Genomic DNA, 18,560 nt, shown 5'->3' with positions numbered 1-18,560 from the left:
GAACTACGAAGCCTGCACCGCAATGCAGCGAGCGGGCTCCGCGCTCTCCCAGCCGAGGTTGCGGGAGACCAGGGCTGCCAGGGAGCGCCGGGCGCAGGAGCCAAGGAACTCCGCGAGCAAGCCGGGGGCGCGCTGATGGGTGCCGCCCCAGTACAGTGCTCGGCCCCTGCCGAGGCTCCGGAACATTGCCCTCAGGTCGCGGGATGCAGGCGATGCGAAGCAGCCGGAAAAGCCCCGCGGATACAAGCGTCAGCAACCAAGTTGCTCGGCGGAGGGTACGTTACCTTCCATCGCGGCCACTGCGGATGCCAGGAGGAGCAGCAGCAGGCAATCCAGGGCCATTGCCGGCCGGCGGCCCCCAGGCCGAGCCGGAGCCAAGGCAGGAGCGCGGGGAGGGCGCCGCGTCCCGGGGCGCCGCTGCGCTCCCCGCCGGTGGCTTCTCCGTATCCTTTCGCGCTCTAGCTGGGACCGGACTCCCCCGAGCGCAGCGTGGGCGTGGGCGGTAGTGTGTGCGCGTGGGGCGGTGCGGGCGCGCGTGGATGTGGGTGTGCATGTGTGTGTGTGTGTTTATGGGAGAGGTGGGTGTGTGCGTGCGTGTGAGAGAGAAGACGAAGGAGTGCTAGCTGAGGAGAGCGCGCGAGTGCGTGTGCGTCCTGCTGTCACATTGCGAGCTACAGCGAAGCCTACGAGAGGACAGAGCCGGCCAGACTGATGAGGGAGGGAGCGGGATCCCCCACCATCAGCTCTCTCCCCACCCCTAACACCTCCTGTCCAATCAAGGAATCAAACCTGCAAAAATCTCCCGTCCAATCAGGCACAAGCACCTCCTCACACAGGCATTGTTAGTTTAAGAAAAACTTTTGCTTGCTAGGCTGTGCGGGAGGGCTCGGAAGGCGCTAGGAGGGGTCCGGGCTCCCCCTCGCGGTGCTCTAGGAGAACCGCACTGGCCTGCCCCCGTTCCCCACGCCCCGGACGTCGGGGGCCTAGGCAAGGAGCAGGTTGAGGCCCTTACCCTTATAGCCCACCCAGGCTGGGTGAGCTTTAAATAATCAAATTTGTCTTCTTTCATCTTCTCAGAGAGACTCACCTTGACTACCCTATTTAGTGCAATCCCGTGACATACCCTGTCCCTCCTATCCATAGCACTCCAACTTCTAATGGTGTGGTTGTTACTAATCAATTTTGTTCGTTGTGGGTCTCCCATTACTAGAACGGGGTCTCCATTCTTGGAATTCGTGTGTGTTTTGTTCACTACAGAATCCCCAGTGCCTATAGAGAAAATGATTATATATATATATATATATATATATATATATATATATATATATATACATACATTTGTTGAATGAATGAATAAGGTTCAGAGAGTCTTTGGGTTCAGACACTGCTGCTCCAGTGTGTGCTGGGCACTGGAAATGCTTCTGATCCAAATGCTGCAATCATCCTCCAGAAGGCCCTGGCTGTCTTGAGGTTTCGTTTTCACTTTTGAATGCATTCTGTGAGCATCCACAGAAGGCCCTGACCCCAGAAGACCAGTGTGGTGGGAGAGACCAGTGGTCACACAGTCGGCTGAGAAAAGCTAAGAATGCAATAGGGGCAGCAGCAGAGGTGAGACACACAGAAGACCACACCACACTGCGAGTGAGGCCTTGAGCATGGGGTGGAAGGACTTACACAGGCAGCAACAGGGGGACAGGGCATCTCAGTGTAGGAGGGATTCTCCCAGGGTCAGCTCCACCTTCTTTTCCTGTCTCTGGAGATAGCCAGGGTGTTCTAGAGCAAGGACCTGCCTTGAGGCTGTAATGTTATGCTGGAGACCTGTTTTCACCCCATCACCCCAACTCCAGACCTGATGATGGTCTGGTCCTGCAGGGTCAGGGAGGACCCGTTAGATGACCTTACCACCAACTTCAAAGGCAGCTGCCTCTTCCCCACCAAGCCCTTCCCAGAGTTGTTAATGAGCTAACAGTGGGCAGATGTAATGACCCGTCCCCTGCTCCCATCCTGCATTTTGGGCTTTGCTAAATCAGTTTCCCACCCCGAGTGTTTAGTTTCTCCTTTCCTGGGACCACCCCCCTCCCTCAGTCACAGCCAGACTCCCCCCATCCTGGCAGTGCTTTTCTTCCCCCACTGGGACTCAGGCTGCCTCCCCTCTCCCTCCCTCCATCCCGCCCTCAGCACCTGAAGGGAAGATCCCACTGGCCTCACTCCCTCATCATCATCCTTAGTGCCCTGCCAGCTGTCCTCTGCCCCACCATGCACCAGCAACTGTGTCCCAACACCTGTGGAGCCATCACCCTGGAAATGACCCACTTTACTCCCAGTTACTCATTATCCTCCTGGACCCTCAACACCTTCTAACATAAGTGACCAGCAGGTCTTCTGGGCTCTTGCCTCAGTTTCCATGGTCCTGGTTCTTCTCCTCCCTGTTTTTTCCACTTCTTCCTGTTCCCTCTGTTCCCTCATGAACCGGAAAAGAGGTTTCCCATCAGCTCTATCCTTGAAACCTCTGCTCCCCGGTCCGTGGACAATTCCTTGGTAGCTCCACCTGCTCTTCTGCCTCCAGCACCCGCTCACAGGCAGATGATGGCTGGCTAGATGAGTCCCACTCTTCTCTCCTTCACAACAGCACAGTCTTTGAGAGGCATGCTGGGCAAAGTCCCCCTCTGCTACATCCTCCTCCAAATGCCCTTGTCCCAATCCTTTGATCCTGTCCCAGTTTCAGCCTACACTACCTTCCCCTGGACAACTGGGGAGTCTCAGAATGGTCACCCAGCTTCCATCCCCTCCCCTTTCTAATCCTTCTGCACTCCTGCCAAACTAATCTTTCTCAAGCCAAGCTGGATCTTATCTCCTCCCAGCACAGAAAGCTAGTGGCTCCTCACTGTCTGCTGAAGAAAGACCAACCACTCTGGTGTGGCATTCTGATTCCTCCACAAGCTCCCTGGAACCTGCCTTCTTAGCCCTGACTGTGCAGCCTCCCTCTGGGCCTGGGCTGCTAAGCCAGCTTGATTCCCTCGCCATCCCCACACCCACACCCAGCCTCTCTTCCTTGCATCCAGCTAGTCATGCACTCACCCACTTACTCAGCAAATATTTGCTTAGTGCCTACTATGATCCAGGCAGGCGCTACTCTAGGCCATGGGGACTCTAGATACAGGCCTGCTCCGAGGGAACTTCCAGTGTAGCGGGCAAGGATGACAGTGAAGGCACAATAATATGTCAGGTGGTGAGAAGGACTAGAGAAGAAAGCAAGGAAACAGCTAAAGGGCGATTGTAGGCAGTTAGACATGAGGGGAATGACTTCTGTTTATTAAGCACCTTCTGCATGCATGTACTGCATTGGACATTTACATGCAAATCTGAAATGAAATAAATTGAATTTCCCATCCTTGACTTCTACCGAAACGCCACCTCCCCCAGGAAGCCTTCGTCTCTGTCATCGGGTCCCTCTCACAGTCTCATGCTACATCTCTTTGCGTGGGTACTGAGTGGCTCTTCCAGACCTGGCTGAAGACAAAACTGACATTATCCAGCTTCAAAACATCACTCCTGGGAGACCAAAGTACAGGGGTCCCAAGGACACCTGGCCAGGGTCTCTTAACCTGTGCAGGCAAATTATACAAGAATAGCCAGCTTAATAATACTTTCTGATCCCTAGCCTCACCCCTGGGGAATTTAAGTCAGCAGGGATGAGGTGGGCCTGCCTGCAAATGTGATTGGTTCTGCTGGACAATGAGATTTGGGGGTCACTGTTCTGGGCCTACGAGTTTAAAACTGTGCTCTGAGGCCTTCTCCGGGGACACCCAGCTGGAGAAGTATGGGCGTGGTGAGGGGGCAGGGCTGCAGACCTCCCCTCTGTTTGGCAGCTTTTTGTTGTGCTGGATATCTATATCAGGTTTTGTTTGAAGGAAAGGTTCTGTGGCAAGAAGAGAAGGTAGGGGGAAAGTAAGAGGGATTAGAGGAGAAGGTTGGATTGGGGTGGGGATGGGAAGGGTGTGAGGAAGACAGCACTGATGGCTTCTACATGCTGATGGCTCAGGTAAGGATAGCATCAGTTTAGGGCTCTGGTTAATTTCCCTAATAACCTAGCGGATTGGGTTTTCTTGAGCAAGTTAACTATTAATTTAGCTATGCAGATTGATTTTTCTCTTGCAATGGGTTATGATTTGTAAATATCCCTAAAAGCACCATTGGTTTAGGATTCTAAGCCTGGGTGCCCAATTTCCCCAAAGCATCCCCTTGGCTATTTTTTTTTCTCTCTGATGTCAAATGCTCACTTGTTTTCTTGATTAATCACCCAGCTATTTGATGTCACTAAATCATTCTTTCAAAGCTGCAGATGCTTGCCTCCGATCCAGCCACTGAGGGCTCTCAGGCAACTCAAGGGAGACTTGACCCCTTTGCTAGGGCTCCAAGGCCCTTCTGGCAGGAAGGTTTTGGGGCAGCCAACCTGTTTACCCCCATCTCTAAATGGTTTTGTGTCTAAAAGGTTGAAAAGCTTGTCTAGTGAAAGCAATTGCACAACTTCCCTTATTAATTCTGTGCATTATGAAGCTATCCTATTTGAGAATTCCTGCTCTCCTCTAACCTACATCCTTTTTGTTGTCTTTGCAGCCTATTCTCTTGATTCTACTTAGTAGTACAGAGCATAGACAAATAGCAACCATCCTGAAGACGATTATACGGGTGTCTTGTATATGAGAAGATCTTCAGTTGCTCCCTTATCCCATCTTTTTATTTTTAAATATTACTTAACCCCATAAATGAAAGGTTTAGTTATATACTCCATGACCCAAGCTATCTGTACTTTGATTCATAAGCTGCAAGACACATTTTCATCAATTCTTTCTGGAGAGGCAGTCGGACCATTTATGAGTCATTAAAAACAGTTTAACAACGCATGATAGACAAATAACAAAAAGCTTCCTTTCCCTCTTGTGTTCTTTCATCACTAATTGGACAGCAATTCTGTGCCATTTGCCTGCAAGGTGCTGGGGACCCAGCGATGTCTGCAACTCTTTAAGGATCTCATGGTCTCCCTAGGAAGATAGATATTGCAATGCATTGTGGGACACTCTGTACAAAATGGCCTCTGGCTAGAAGCTTCCAACAAGCCTCTCCTTATTTCTCAGGAAAATACCTCAGAGAATACAGACAAATATGAAGACTCATACTAACAAGGTGAATGAACACTGACAGACAACCTAATTGTCAGGATGTGGAAGGAACTGACAATACTTATAAGACAGATGAAGCTGGATGGAGAAAAACCTAGCAGGCATATGTATGACATATGCCAAGTTCTCTTCCATAAAGAGAACCTGTTTTAAAGAAATTGGTAGGAAAGATATGTTGTAGTTTCCTCTCTGTCGATACCTAATTCAGACAGCCAGGATCTCTACTAACCAGAGAATGGAGTAAATATCCGCCTCCATTCCTGCTTAGCTTTAATCCAAACACAGAACAGTTTCCCCTGGTCATCCTCCCCTCTTCTCCAAGGTCTTCTTATACCCAGGAAGAGCCGGAAAATGAGAAAGACAACTGGACAGATGGATGGGCTGCTGTGACACAGTGCATTCTGGAGGTGATGAATGGTCAAGAGGCTGGAGCAGCCCCATAATAACTGTGGGAGTTGTGCAGCCTGCTGTTTCTAGTTTTTCCGTGACACATCAGATCAGAGCACCAGAGAGAGGGGTTGGTGGTTGCAGAAAGACGCCACCTCAGTAGAGCAGATATAAGCTAGATGAAGCCTGTCGGCAACTGGCAATTGAACATTGGCTAGCCCTCCAGTGTAGGTCTAAAAAGGTGATTAAACCATCAAGCGAGCAGAGACATGGAGGTCCAAGGCCAACTCACTAATCCTGCCGAGCAAAAAACAGCAAGAACTGATGAGTCCCTCTCTTCTCAAGGAGGAGTAAAGAGGTGTCAAGACAGATCAGGGGCCAATTAGAAGCCTGCAGAATAAAGAGCAGGAACAGCACCTCCATGATCCAGTGGGGGAGCATCCCTTTGAAAATGATGCTCTACACAGTCGAGAGATATTTTCAGGAAGCTTCTTGGTGTGCATGAAGACAAACTCCATGAAATAGAAACGTACTTATGAGAAAACAGGTTAAGCAGAAAAGGCAACAGAATGAGGGAAGGGAAGAGACAAAGAGAAGGGTTTAAGGAAGCAAAAATGTAGTGTCAGAATTAAACTCCACATTGGTGTGGCAAGAAAAAGCACATTTGTTGCTGCTGAACATCGAATGGACTACGTGGAAGACAAACTGGAGAATATTTCCAAGAATACATACAAAATGGGCAGAAAAGGAAAAACGTTGAGAGAGAATACAAAATATGTAGAAGACAGATGAACCAACGTATATAAAATTGTGTTGGTTGCTTGCAAGGGGCTGGAGACCTGAAAGAGTCCCCAAAAGCACTCCTAGAAAAGTTTAGCGTTCCTAAAAGATATACCAGCACAAATGCCATGAAAGTAAGGGCAAAACTATAAAAGAGTAAAACTTTTTTTAGCTGAATAAAGATCTGATAGTCACATCATGGTAATGTTTTTGAACCATATAGATATTTTAAAGAAATCTTAATATCTATCCAAGGACACACATGAACAGACACATAGAAAAATACCTACAGTAGAATAAATACCATTAACTTCATAACACTAAATTCCAAAAGAAAATGGAACCAGAGCTATAGAGTTTTATGAGGGAAAATTTGTGATACAAAAAATATATTTCCAGCAGGATGAAAGCAGCAGATATTTTCAGTTACATGTTCAGATCTCAGAAAAGTTGCAACAGATTAGAAAAATATTATTTGAAAATATATTCCAATTGGCAAAGAGATGTGGTTTGGTGGCAAGCAATAAAAATCAATTAAAATAGAAGTCTAAATGTTTGCAGACTGCTTTTAAGTTAAATTAAAATGTCAAAAGTAGTCTCGGTAAAGAATATACATGCGAAAATTCTAATTACAAAAACCTAAGTCTAATCGCTGAAATTATATTAAGACCAAAGAGAAGAGGAATGTAAGGAAGGAGAGCAAAGCTATGTTAAATTCCTAGCCCACATAGGAGAGATTCAGAAGTTTTTCTTTTTATGTTTGAATCTTACAAATTCTGAAATTGGTTTAAAATAGCTAAAGTTGGCTTGAAAACCAATTTAAATAGTTAAAGTTTTCCACAAATATACTTTAAAGAAGTGCATATGCTTTTGAAAATACTGGAAAAGATAAAAACAAAATATAACCCCTATGTTTTAAAAAAAATGGAAAAAAAATATGAAAGGAAGTTATTGTTTAAACAATAAGAATTTATAAGAAACGACAAAAGTCATTTCCAATAACAAATATGAATGAATTGAATCTGGATTTAAAAGATTCTTGGCTGAAAAATAATATCATTACGTATTGTACCTAAAAGGGGAAAATAATTAAATAATAAAAGAATAACTTTTATTTGTGGCAATATTATAGGGCGACCTACAACATTCTTGTGCAATGCACCTAGAAAAAACTCAATAATATGTAAAATGGCTTCTTTTCAATATATTGCAGAGCCTATAAGAAGTATCCCAACAGTCTAGAAAAAAAGAAGTGCTATTAGGTTGGTGCAAAAGTAATTGTGGGTTAAAAGGTTAAAAACTGCAATTACTTTGCACCAACCTAATAAAATCCTGAATGGTAAATGTGGGAGCTTACACTTCAGTGTGGGCAGGAATTAGTCACTGGGTGGGAAATGTAATGGCTTGAATTTTAATGTACATCAATTGGAAACTAGGCTTTGAATGAATGCAAGACAGCAACGTGGAATTGAGACCACTGCATAAGCAGAGGCTTCAAAGTGCAACACCTTCATTGAAAGAATGGACTAAGAAAAAGTTTACCCACAGTCATAGAGAAGAACAAGGACACTTACCTCTCTACCTGGACTCAGGATATAAGAGAAAATAACCCTCCCTGAAAATTCTAAGCCTTTACTTATATAGGTTTTGAGGCAGGATAGGTAACCTAGGGAACCAACCCCCTCCAGGATACAAAGTGAAGCACCTCCCTAATTTGTTTCAGTTTCGCAAGGAACCGTATCCGGCTCCTGTAGCTAGAAAAAAACAGGAACCAGTTTTGCTGGGCAGAGGCAGCATCCGTGACCAGGTGATTATAATGTCATTATGTCATTTGAATTTCAGTTACTGTGACTCCCAGCATGCATCTGACGCCATGATGGATCTGAAGGAACCAAATAAGGAAGAGAAAGCTGGAAACAGACGGTCCCACCCAATGGGAGGAGAAAACAATAGGATGTCCCCACCTCCTGCCCCCAGGAGGAATAAAAACCTGTGATCCAGATTTCCTCGGGGTGACTTGACCTCCAAATTCACCTACACTTCTTTAATAAACTTTGTGGTTTTGTGCATCTGTCTCGCCCTTGAATTATTTTCTTGAGTGGAGACAAGAACCTGGTCACCACTGCTCCAGGTTGGGTCTTCTCTTGGACATCCGCATGAGCCTCAGGTGATGGTTTAGAGTTCAAATTTATACTACTTGATCTCAGATCTCCCAAGCCAAGAACTCAATTGAAGAAAATTAGTTGTAAATGAATAGGTAAAGGGAATGCGAGAAGGATACACCATCCACAAGATTCCCACAGATAAACCCTGCCAAATATGAACTCACCATCCAAAATCTCAGAACACACAAATCAATTTGCCATGAGTGAAATTCAGCAGACAAAACAAACAGGATTGGATCCCTATTGTTGTAGAACTACCAGAGAAAGAGTTTTAAATATCAATATTTAAAATAACAAGACAAATTTTAAAAAATTGATGGATTTGAGAGAGAACCACACAGAATAGGAAAAATTTTAAATAGACATTGAAATTAAAAAAATAAACAGATAGGCTTAAGAGATTAAATACACTTGGAGAGGTTTACTGATCTCCCTGTTAAATCTGAGAAAATTTACTTTTCTGTGTTGCATTATAGTTAAGAGATGTAAAACATTAAAAGAAATTGAGAAATATGGGTTGAAGCAATAAGAAGGCTATCATTTTTTTAAATACTGAAGAAGAAACAATAGAAGGAATGGGGAAGATAAACAGTATTAAGAGAAAATGGCAGGTAAATTTCCAGAACTGGTGAAAGAAATGAATTATTCAAATTCAGGAAGAACAGATTTAGGGTGACCTGAAGAGAATAAACAAAAAAATTTATGACTAAACAAAATTGTAATGAAACTTCAGGACACCAAAAACAGAAATAAAAAAAAAGTCCTAAAAGCAATCAGAGAGAAATGACAAGTTACTTGTAAGAAATGACAATTCATCTTCTCAGTAGCAAAATAAGTACAGAAAGGAAATAACTATCAAATTAAAATTTTATATAACCTAAAACACTATATCCAGCTAAATTTTTATTAAAGACTGAGAGCAGGGGCCAGCCCGGTGGCTCAGGCGGTTGGAGCTCCGTGCTCCTAACTCCAAAGGCTGCCGGTTCGATTCACACATGGGCCAGTAGGCTCTCAACCACAAGGCTGCCAGTTCAATTCCTTGAGTCCCACAAGGGATGGTGGGCTCCGCCCCCTGCAACTAAGATTGAACACAGCACCTTGAGCTGAGCTGCCAATGAGCTCCTGGATGGTTCAGTTGGTTGGAGTGCGTCCTCTCAACCACAAGGTTGCCGGTTTGACTCCTGCAAGGAATGGTGGGCTGTGCCCCCTGCAACTAGCAACGGCAACTGAACCTGGAGCTGAGCTTCACCCTCCAGAACTAAGACTGAAAGGACAACTTGAGGCTGAACGGCACCCTCCACAACTAAGATTGAAAAGACAACAACTTGACTTGGAAAAAAAAAGTCCTGGAAGTACACACTGTTCCCCAATAAAGTCCTGTTCCCCTTCCCCAATAAAATCTTAAAAAAAAAAAAAAAAAAGACTGAGAGCAAAATAAAGACACTTGCAAACAAGGCTGAGGGAATTTATCACCAAGATACTGACTCTGAGATCTAAAGGGAATAGTTCAGGAATAAGAGAATTAAACCCGGAAGAGCAAAGAAGAAAGAAGCAATAATGAGTAAAGGAACTGGTAAACATGTGGGTAGATCTTTGGGGTTTATAAAAGAAAGAAAACACTAAAATATTGAATAAGAATAGCATCTAAGATGGGTGTTAAAAAGATAAAACATTTCTAAAACCATTCTGGGGGCAGGCAGAGATTTTGAATAATTTTCAATGTTGTCAAGTCAACCATGATTTAAAATGTTGAGGGTAGCTACTTTCAGATAAGAAGGTGGGGAAATGGGAATAAAGAAACTTAATCAATACAATGGAAAGTAGGAAAGGAGAAAAAAAGGAAAGAAAAGCATAGCATAAGTACAAAATAAGATGATGGAAATGAATCCAAATATAGTATGAGCAATCACAGTAAATAGAAATGAAATAATCTCATCACTTAAAAAGACAAACATCAGATTGGTTAAGTGGGAAATCCAGTTATATACTGTTAGAAGAAACACATTCAAAATGTAAGGACTCACATCTGTGCAAAGTAAATGGATAAGAAAAAATGTACCAGGAAAATATTAATTTTAAAAATCTGTTATAGCTAGAGTAACACCAAAAAGAGTTTAAGGAAAAAAACATTGTTAGTAATGAAAGAAGCACTACATAATATTAAAAGGAATAATTTTAAAGAAGATATGTGAATTCTGAATTTCTCTGTATCTAAGGCGTGACCTCAAATTATGTAAAGAAAAAAAAGGCAGAATTTCAAGCAGAAACTGATAGATCTATCATTATATAGAGAGATTTTAACATATGCCATTTGGTTATTTATAGATCAAGCAGCTTAAAATTGGTAAGTAAATGGAAGATTGGAACAACACAACTTCCCAACTTAATTTAGTAGATATATAGAAAGCCCTATCCAATTACTAGTGATTGTACCTTTTAATCAAATACAGGTACAATTGCAAAAATTAACTACTTACCAGGCCACAAATTAAGTCACAACAAAGACCAAGTAATTCATCATACAAATCACATTACCTGACCTCATAGCAATTCAGTTATAAATCAATAACAAAAGAAATTTTAAATATACTCTAATAAACTTTAAATAAGAAACCATAATGAGAAATGAAAAAAATTCAAATTTAATGATAATTAAAACTTGACCTCTCAAAACTTTCACATGCAGGCATTTAAAGGAAAATTTGTATTTTATATTGGAATATCAGCATGTATACCAGAATAGAAGAAATTTGCTAAGTTAAACAGCTAATTCAAAGAGCTTTTTAAAAGGCAATAAAACTGAGACTGACTCAAGGGGAAAAAATACAATACAAATACAGGAAGGGAAAAATAAAGAAATTATCCATAAAACTCCACATCTCAAAGCTCTCTGTCTGAAAAAAAAAAAAGAACTAATAAAATTTTTAAAGTTTCTGACAAAATTGAGCTGGTGTGCGAGGGGTGTATAACGAGACAAAGCATAAGGGATGGAAAGAGGGACATACATATTGAATAAAAGTTTAATATTAGAGAATACTGTGAACCTCTTGAATAAAATAGAAACTTTTCTTTAAAAGAAATATAGCATAGCATATCTACTTCACAAAAAATTAGAATATTTGTATAGAACCATTACCATGAAATAATTTGAATCAGTAATTAAAACTGTACCCACCCCAAAAGAAACAATATTTAGTCCAGATGGTTTTGCCATTGAGTTCTACTCCAAACATTCAAGGACATATTCCCCAAATCATCTTAGGAATCTCATATAACCTTGATGCTGAAACCTGAGAGGAACAGTACAAGAAAGGAAAATAAAGGACCAAATAAATGCACAAATATAAAATATCATCAAGAGAGGAGATCCAACATGGCACATAAATGCTGTGCTTGCCCTATCCCATGAACACATCAAAATTACAACTAAATTATAGGACAATCAGCCTGGAGAACCATCTGAATGACATTTAGCTGAACAGAGGTTTTATAACTAAGATAACGAAGAAGCCATGTCGAGATTGGTAGGAGGGGCAGAGACGTGAAAATGGGCCAGTCCCAAACCTCCATGTGGAAGGTATAATTGGGAGGTATATCTTGGCCACAGAGGTTCCCCAGGTATATCTTGACCCCAGCCCCACACCAGCCTCCCCAGCCTGGAGTACTGGTGCCGGGAAGAGGAGCCCCCACAACACCTAACTGTAAACAACAGTTGGGATCCCGACCCTCTGGGTGGGATGGAAGTCTGTGGGAAACCCAAACATCCTCTTAAAAGGCCCGTGCAGGCACTTACCTTGAGCTCCGACAGAGGGATGGTGACTCTGGAGTCGTCAGAGACATGAGGAGAGATTGAGTTGTGTAACTTCAGGGAAAGGACTGGAGGAACAGTCCTCATTTTCCCTGTGTGGGGCTCTTCTGCCATACAGCCGGCAGGTGGGAGTCATCTTCCCTGAGTAGAGCCCGCCCCCACAGGCCAAATCTGAATCTAATTGACCTGGTGGGCTCTGCTGCTCCACCCTGCTGACTCACTGAGAACCTGCCTCACCCAACTTGATTTTTGCTGCAGGCTTTATCAGTGGCTGAACCTTATGGGAGCCAGCAGGTGGGAGTAGGCCTTAGAGTGTTCTGGATTTTTGCAGAGCTACCCCAAACCCGGTACTGGTGGCAGCCGTCCTCAGTTCTCAGTGTGGTCTCTCATGTGCACTTCCAGGTACAGCACAGGCAGTGACCAACTGTGGATCGCTTTGTAACTCATAATAGGTATTACTGGGCCAGTCACAGCTAGTGGCTGACCTAGGCTTGCACCAGAGCGCCTCCCAAGAGGCTCCAGAGCCAACATACTTGGAAGTTGGCTTCAGACCACAGCAGAGCCCCACTCAATTAGCCCCACAAGAGGCATACAAAAAGGGCGGTGGCAACAGGCACCAGAGCCCACTGGGGTGAATCCTGCTTCGTGGGGTAAGCCCACAGCATAGCAGCCTATGAGCTGTGGACGTGGCCAAACCCCACAGCCAATCAGCCTGAGGGTCAATACCACCTACTAACATGCCAACATCAATTGAGGCTCAACATTAACAGGAGGGCACACACAACTTACACAAGGAACACTCCTGGAACACCCAGCACAGGTGACCAGGGAGACTGTGCCTACTACATAAGGCCACCCGGCCAAGACGGGAAACATAGCAGATCTATCTAATGCATAGAAGCAAACAGAGAGGCAGCCAAAATGAGGAAACAAAGAAAGACGTCCCAAATGAAAGAACAGGAGAAAACTCCAGAAAAAGAACTAAACAAAATAGAGGCAAGCAACCCACCAGATACAGAGTTCCAAACAATGGTTATAAGGATGCTCAAAGAACTTAACGAGAATTTCGACAAAGAGATAGCAAGCATAAAAAAGGGCACAGAAAACATAAAAAAAAGAACCAGTCAGATGTGAAAAACACAACTGAAATGAAGAATGCACTAGAAGGAAACACCAGCAGACTAGATGAAGCAGAGGACCTAATTAGCAATTTGGAAGACAAAGTACCAGAAAACAGCCAATCAGAGCAGCAAAATGAAAAAAGAATCAAAAAAAGAAAAAAAATGAGGACAGTTTAAGAGACCTCTGGGACATTATCAAGTGTAACGTTATCAAGTATAACAACATTTGCATCATAGGAATACTAGAAGAAAAGAGAAAGCAAGGGCCTGAGAGTCTCTTTGAAAAAATAATGCCTGAAAACTTTCCTAACCTGGCAAAGGAAATAGGCATACAAGCCCAGGAAGTGCAGAGAGTCCCAAAAAAAGATGAACCCAAACAGGCCCACACCAAGACACATTATAATTAGAATGGCAAAGTTAAAGACAAAGAGAGAATCCTAAAAGCAGCAAGAGAAAGACAACTAGTATCATAAGGGAGCTCCCATAAAATTGTCAGCTGATTTCTCAGCAGAAACTTTGCAGGCCAGATAGGATTAATACAAAATAGTCAACATGATGAAAAGCAATTGTTGATAGATAAGCAGTTATTGTCATTTTATTATTCAAATATATATATATTGCTTACGATGCAAGTGGAGTAAATGCTCCAATTAAAAACACAGGGTGGCTAAATGGATTAAAAAAACAAAATCCTTACATATGCTGCCTACAAGAGACTCACTTCAGATTAGATTGAAAGACACACACAGACTGAAAGTTAAAGGGATGGAAAAAGTTATTTCATGAAAATGGAAACAAGGGTGGCCCGGTGGGTCAGACGTTTGGAGTGCCATGCACCTAATGCCGAAGGTCGCTGGTTCGATTCCCACGTGGGCCAGTGAGCTGCGCCCTCTTCAGCTAAGACTGTGAACAATGGCTCTCCCTGGAGCTGGGCTGCTGAGAGCTGCCGTGGGTGGCCGTGGGCTGCTGTGGGCTGCCGTGAGTGGCCAGCAGCCATTATAAGTGGCTGGCACTCGATGAGAGCTGCCGTGAGCTGCTGTGAGTGGCTGACCGGTGACCGACTGCCTCAGCCAGGGGGAGCGCAAGGCTGATAATACCAGCATGGGCCAGGGAGCTGCACATTACAACTAGAGTGAGAAACAATGGCTTAAAAACCAGGGCGTTGGGGGGCAAAAAAAAAAAGAAAATGGAAACAAAGAAATAATAAGTAGTAATACTTATACCAGGCAAAATAGATTTTAAAACAAAGGCTATAACAAGAGACAAAGAAGGACCCAGTAATCCCACTTCCTGGTATATATCTGAAGAAACCCAAAACACTCTACTTTGAGGGAATATGTTCATCCATATGTTCATTGCAGCATTGTTTATAATAGCCAAGGTGTGGAGGCAGCCTGGGTGCCTGTCGATAGATGAATGGATAAAGAGGAGGTGGTACATATTTACAGTGGAATATTGCTTGGTCAAGGAAGGGAATGGGTTCTTGCCATCTGCGGTGGCATGGATGGGCCTGGAGAGTATTGTGCTGAGTGGAGTATGTCAAACAGTGAAAGACAGACACAATATGATTTTGCTCATATGTGGAATCTAAAGAACAAAATAAAAACCAAAACAGAAATAGACTCATAGATACAGAGAACATTTTGATGGTTGCAGAGAGGAGGGGGATTGGGGTGGTGGATGAAAAAGGGGGAGGGATTAAGAAGTACAAATTGGTTGTTCCAAAGTAGTCATGGGGATATAGGGTATAGCATAAGGATTATAGTCAGTAATATTGTAATAGCTATGTATGGTGTCAGATGGGTACTAGATTTATTGGAGTGATAGATGAGAGGGGTTTAGGGGACAGGGTGAAAAAAGTGAAGGGGTTAAGTAGTACAAATTGGTAATTACAAAATAATCATGGGGATGTAAAGTAAAGCATAGGGAATATAGTCAATAATATGGTAATAACTATGTGCAGTGCCAGGTGGGTACTAGACTAGTCAGGGGGATCACTTCTTAAATTATATAAATGTCTAACCACTACGCTATACACATAAAATTAATGTAAAATAATTTTTTATTAAAGTTTATTGGGGTGACAATTGTTAGTAAAGTTACATAGGTTTCAGGTGTACAATTCTGTAATACATCATCTGTATATCACATTGTGTGTTCACTACCCAGAGTCAGTTCTCTGTCCATCACCACACACTGGGTCCCTTTTACCCTCATCTACCACCCCCCTCTAATTTAGGCTCATTTCAGGATTGAAGGAATGGTCTAATTTTAGAGAAATCTATCACTTCATTTACTGATTAAAGGACAAAATGTATATAATCATCTCAACAGACACAGATAAGACATTTGATAAAAATTCAGAACTTGTTCACAATTTAAAAAGTATTTAATAAGAGGAAGAGAAAGGAAATTTACCTTGAAACGTGGTATCTATCAAAACCCCAGAACAAGCAGCACATTTAATGGTGAAACATCAGAAGCATTGTCTTTAAAGTGAGGAAAAGAAAAGGATGCCTACTCTCCTTGTTTCTACTCAGCATTTCACTTAAGGTCCTAGCTAGCTAGCTCTCTGAAAGATAAAAAAGTAATGCAAGCTATACAGAGAGGAAAGAAGAAAGAAAATCATATTAAGTCACAAATAGTAAGATTACCTATATAGAAATCCAAGAGACTATACAGACAAACCATTAGACCAAACATGAGAGATGAGCAAGTTTGCTGGTTACAAACTTAACGTACAAAAATATATTACATTTCTAAACATTAACAAAAGCAATAAGTAATTTTTAAGAATATGGCATTTTAATAGCAACAAAAACTGTAAAGTACCTTGGAACAAATCCAAAGAATGCTTTAAAAGGCCGATATGGAAAAAATTATGAGACTTCATTAAAGAATATTTAAATAACTGGGGAGAGGTACCATATTCATGGGTGAGAAAAACTAATGACAATTCTCCCCAATTTTAACTATAAATTTAGTAAAAATACAAGAAAAGTATCCACAATATTTTTGAAGAATTTGACAATTTGAGCAAAATTCAAGGACACAAAGGCAAAACAACCAAGACAATTTTGAAGACAAGCAGAATGGGGCATCTTGCCTTACCAGCCATCCACACTTATTATAAAGTTGCCATAATTAAAACAATATGGAACTGGTGTAGGGATTTAGGACCAACATGTATAGAGAGAAAATCCATATCAAGGGAAGAATTACAATGTCCTGGGAAAAGGATAAACCAATAAATGTTGCTGAGACAATTTGAAAAAATAAAATTAGATTTATCTTTCACACCAAATATAATCAATTCCAGGAGGAAACTTAACATGTGCTCCGTTATGTATTAATTAAATACAGGCTACCATAAGACAGATATGGATTAAATGTAAAGAAGTTGTTTTCTGTCTCACATCAGTCTCAAAGTTTATTATCCTGATCAATAGGACAACTTTGATCTTCCTAGTCATTCAAGTACTCTCTTCCTCCCAAATCATTGCCCTGCCATCATCTGGGACTGTCATTTTCTGCAAAGTTGAAGTTAGGTTACCACCACACTTGGGTGCTGGCTCATGGAAAGAGAGAAGAGAGCATGGAGGAGGTATATCCACCGCCTTAAAGCTCTGATCCCAAAGGGAGGAGTGGAAAGCTGCTTTGATTCCATTGCTGAGAACGTAGTCACACAACCACATCAAACTATAAGAGAATCTGGGAAAGACGTCCAGCTAGACATCATGTGTGAAGATGGGGAGAATGGATTTGAGTGGACAACCAGCAATCTCCACTACACTCTAGGACTCAGCAATTTCATAGTTCCTGCATATGTGCACCAGGAGATACACACAAGAAAACTCTTAGGCACACAATTCATAAGAGGATAAAAACAGGAAACAGGCCAAATGTCCAACCTTGTTGAACAGAAAAATAAATCTTGTGGCATATTTATATACAAGAGCAAAAATGAACAAATTGTGGCTGCACAATTGGAAAGATGCTGCTAAGGCTATACTAATATTCATCTGAGTGGTAGGTATTAATATTTAACTTGTAGGTTATATGCATACATATACACATATATGTACGTTCTGCTTATTATTTTGCATATACTTATAAAAACTAAGTTACCTCCTCAAAATGAACTACATATAATTTTTCAGCCAACAGGCTGGTAAAAACAAATGTTTGTTAATATTAAATGTGGGCAAGGATGTGGGCAGATGGACAGTAAAAGTATAAATTGCAATATTTAATTCTGTAGGGCATATTGGCTAAAACCCCTTAAATTGGGAATTTCTATGAACTACAGTTTCACTGCTCGGCCCTAACCTAGAGAAGCAACCATGGAGGCCCATAGGAGACAATGTATAGAGATGTTCAGTGCAGCAAACTTTAAAGTAGCAAAAAATGAGAATAACCTAAATGCCATTAATTAAGGAAATGACCAACTAAACTATGATCCAGCCATTCTACTAAATGTTATACAAGAGTAAAAAGAGTGACATGAAACTATTCGTGCTTAAGGTGAGTTGATCCTCAAGACCTAGTGTTCTGTGAAAAGGCAAGTTGCAGAACAAGAGAGAAAACAGTATTATAGTTCCCAGAGGTAGGTTTGTGCGTGTGTGTGTGTGTGTGTGTGTGTGTGTGTGTGTGTTATTTTTCCGAATTGTCTCCAAAAGGAATTTGCTGTTTTAAAAAGCCTATGTGAGGAACTATAGTTTTAAAATATTTAGTTTAAAAATGTTTTTAAACCAATAAAAGAGACTTGACCATCTAAATAAAACTAAAAGAAGAGATGCTGCAACTCATCCATTCATTCAAAAGTATGTATTGAGTGTACACAGTGTGTCAGAATCTGGGATATAGCAGTGAATTACAAAAAAAGAAAAAAAAGAAAAAAAAACTCCTTCTTTACAAATTCTAATCATTTGAAGGATTAAGTTCCACCAGAAGTGAAACTTAGAAACCACAGTACTAACCACCTCCATGTATTTTCATCAAGCAAACTCTCTGGGTTTTACATTTTTTTAAGTGAGTCAATTGGACAAGTACAGTAATTGGTCCAAGCCTCCGTTTACCCATTTGAAAAATGAGATGAGCATACGTATAGCCCGCTCAA

The 18,560-nt window shown here is 42.0% G+C and overlaps 1 protein-coding gene and 1 long non-coding RNA gene across 5 annotated transcripts in view; one reads left to right on the top strand and one right to left on the bottom strand.

The window, feature by feature from the left end:
* The window catches only part of EPHB1 (EPH receptor B1), a 420,104-nt gene extending 419,394 nt beyond the window's left edge, over positions 1–710 (bottom strand). For 2 of the 4 annotated variants that reach the window (XM_019748047.2, XM_074312877.1), the window contains exon 1: positions 285–710. In XM_019748047.2, coding sequence (XP_019603606.1) covers positions 285–342 — 58 coding nt within the window. In that variant the 5' untranslated portion in view covers positions 343–710. The remainder of the gene's footprint in view (positions 1–284) is intronic. The other 2 variants (XM_019748058.2, XM_019748067.2) reach the window with 1 other exon arrangement.
* On the top strand, positions 140–8,414 carry LOC141567212 (uncharacterized). The gene is made up of 2 exons (XR_012489669.1): positions 140–275; positions 8,190–8,414. It is a non-coding gene; the product is annotated as an uncharacterized LOC141567212 (long non-coding RNA).
* The last annotated feature ends 10,146 nt before the right edge of the window (positions 8,415–18,560 follow it).

Source organism: Rhinolophus sinicus, linkage group LG10 (assembly GCF_036562045.2).
Source record: "Rhinolophus sinicus isolate RSC01 linkage group LG10, ASM3656204v1, whole genome shotgun sequence".
NCBI lineage: Eukaryota > Metazoa > Chordata > Mammalia > Chiroptera > Rhinolophidae > Rhinolophus > Rhinolophus sinicus.
The sequence above is the reverse complement of the archived record's forward strand: the minus strand, read 5'-3'. Positions and strand labels throughout refer to the sequence as shown.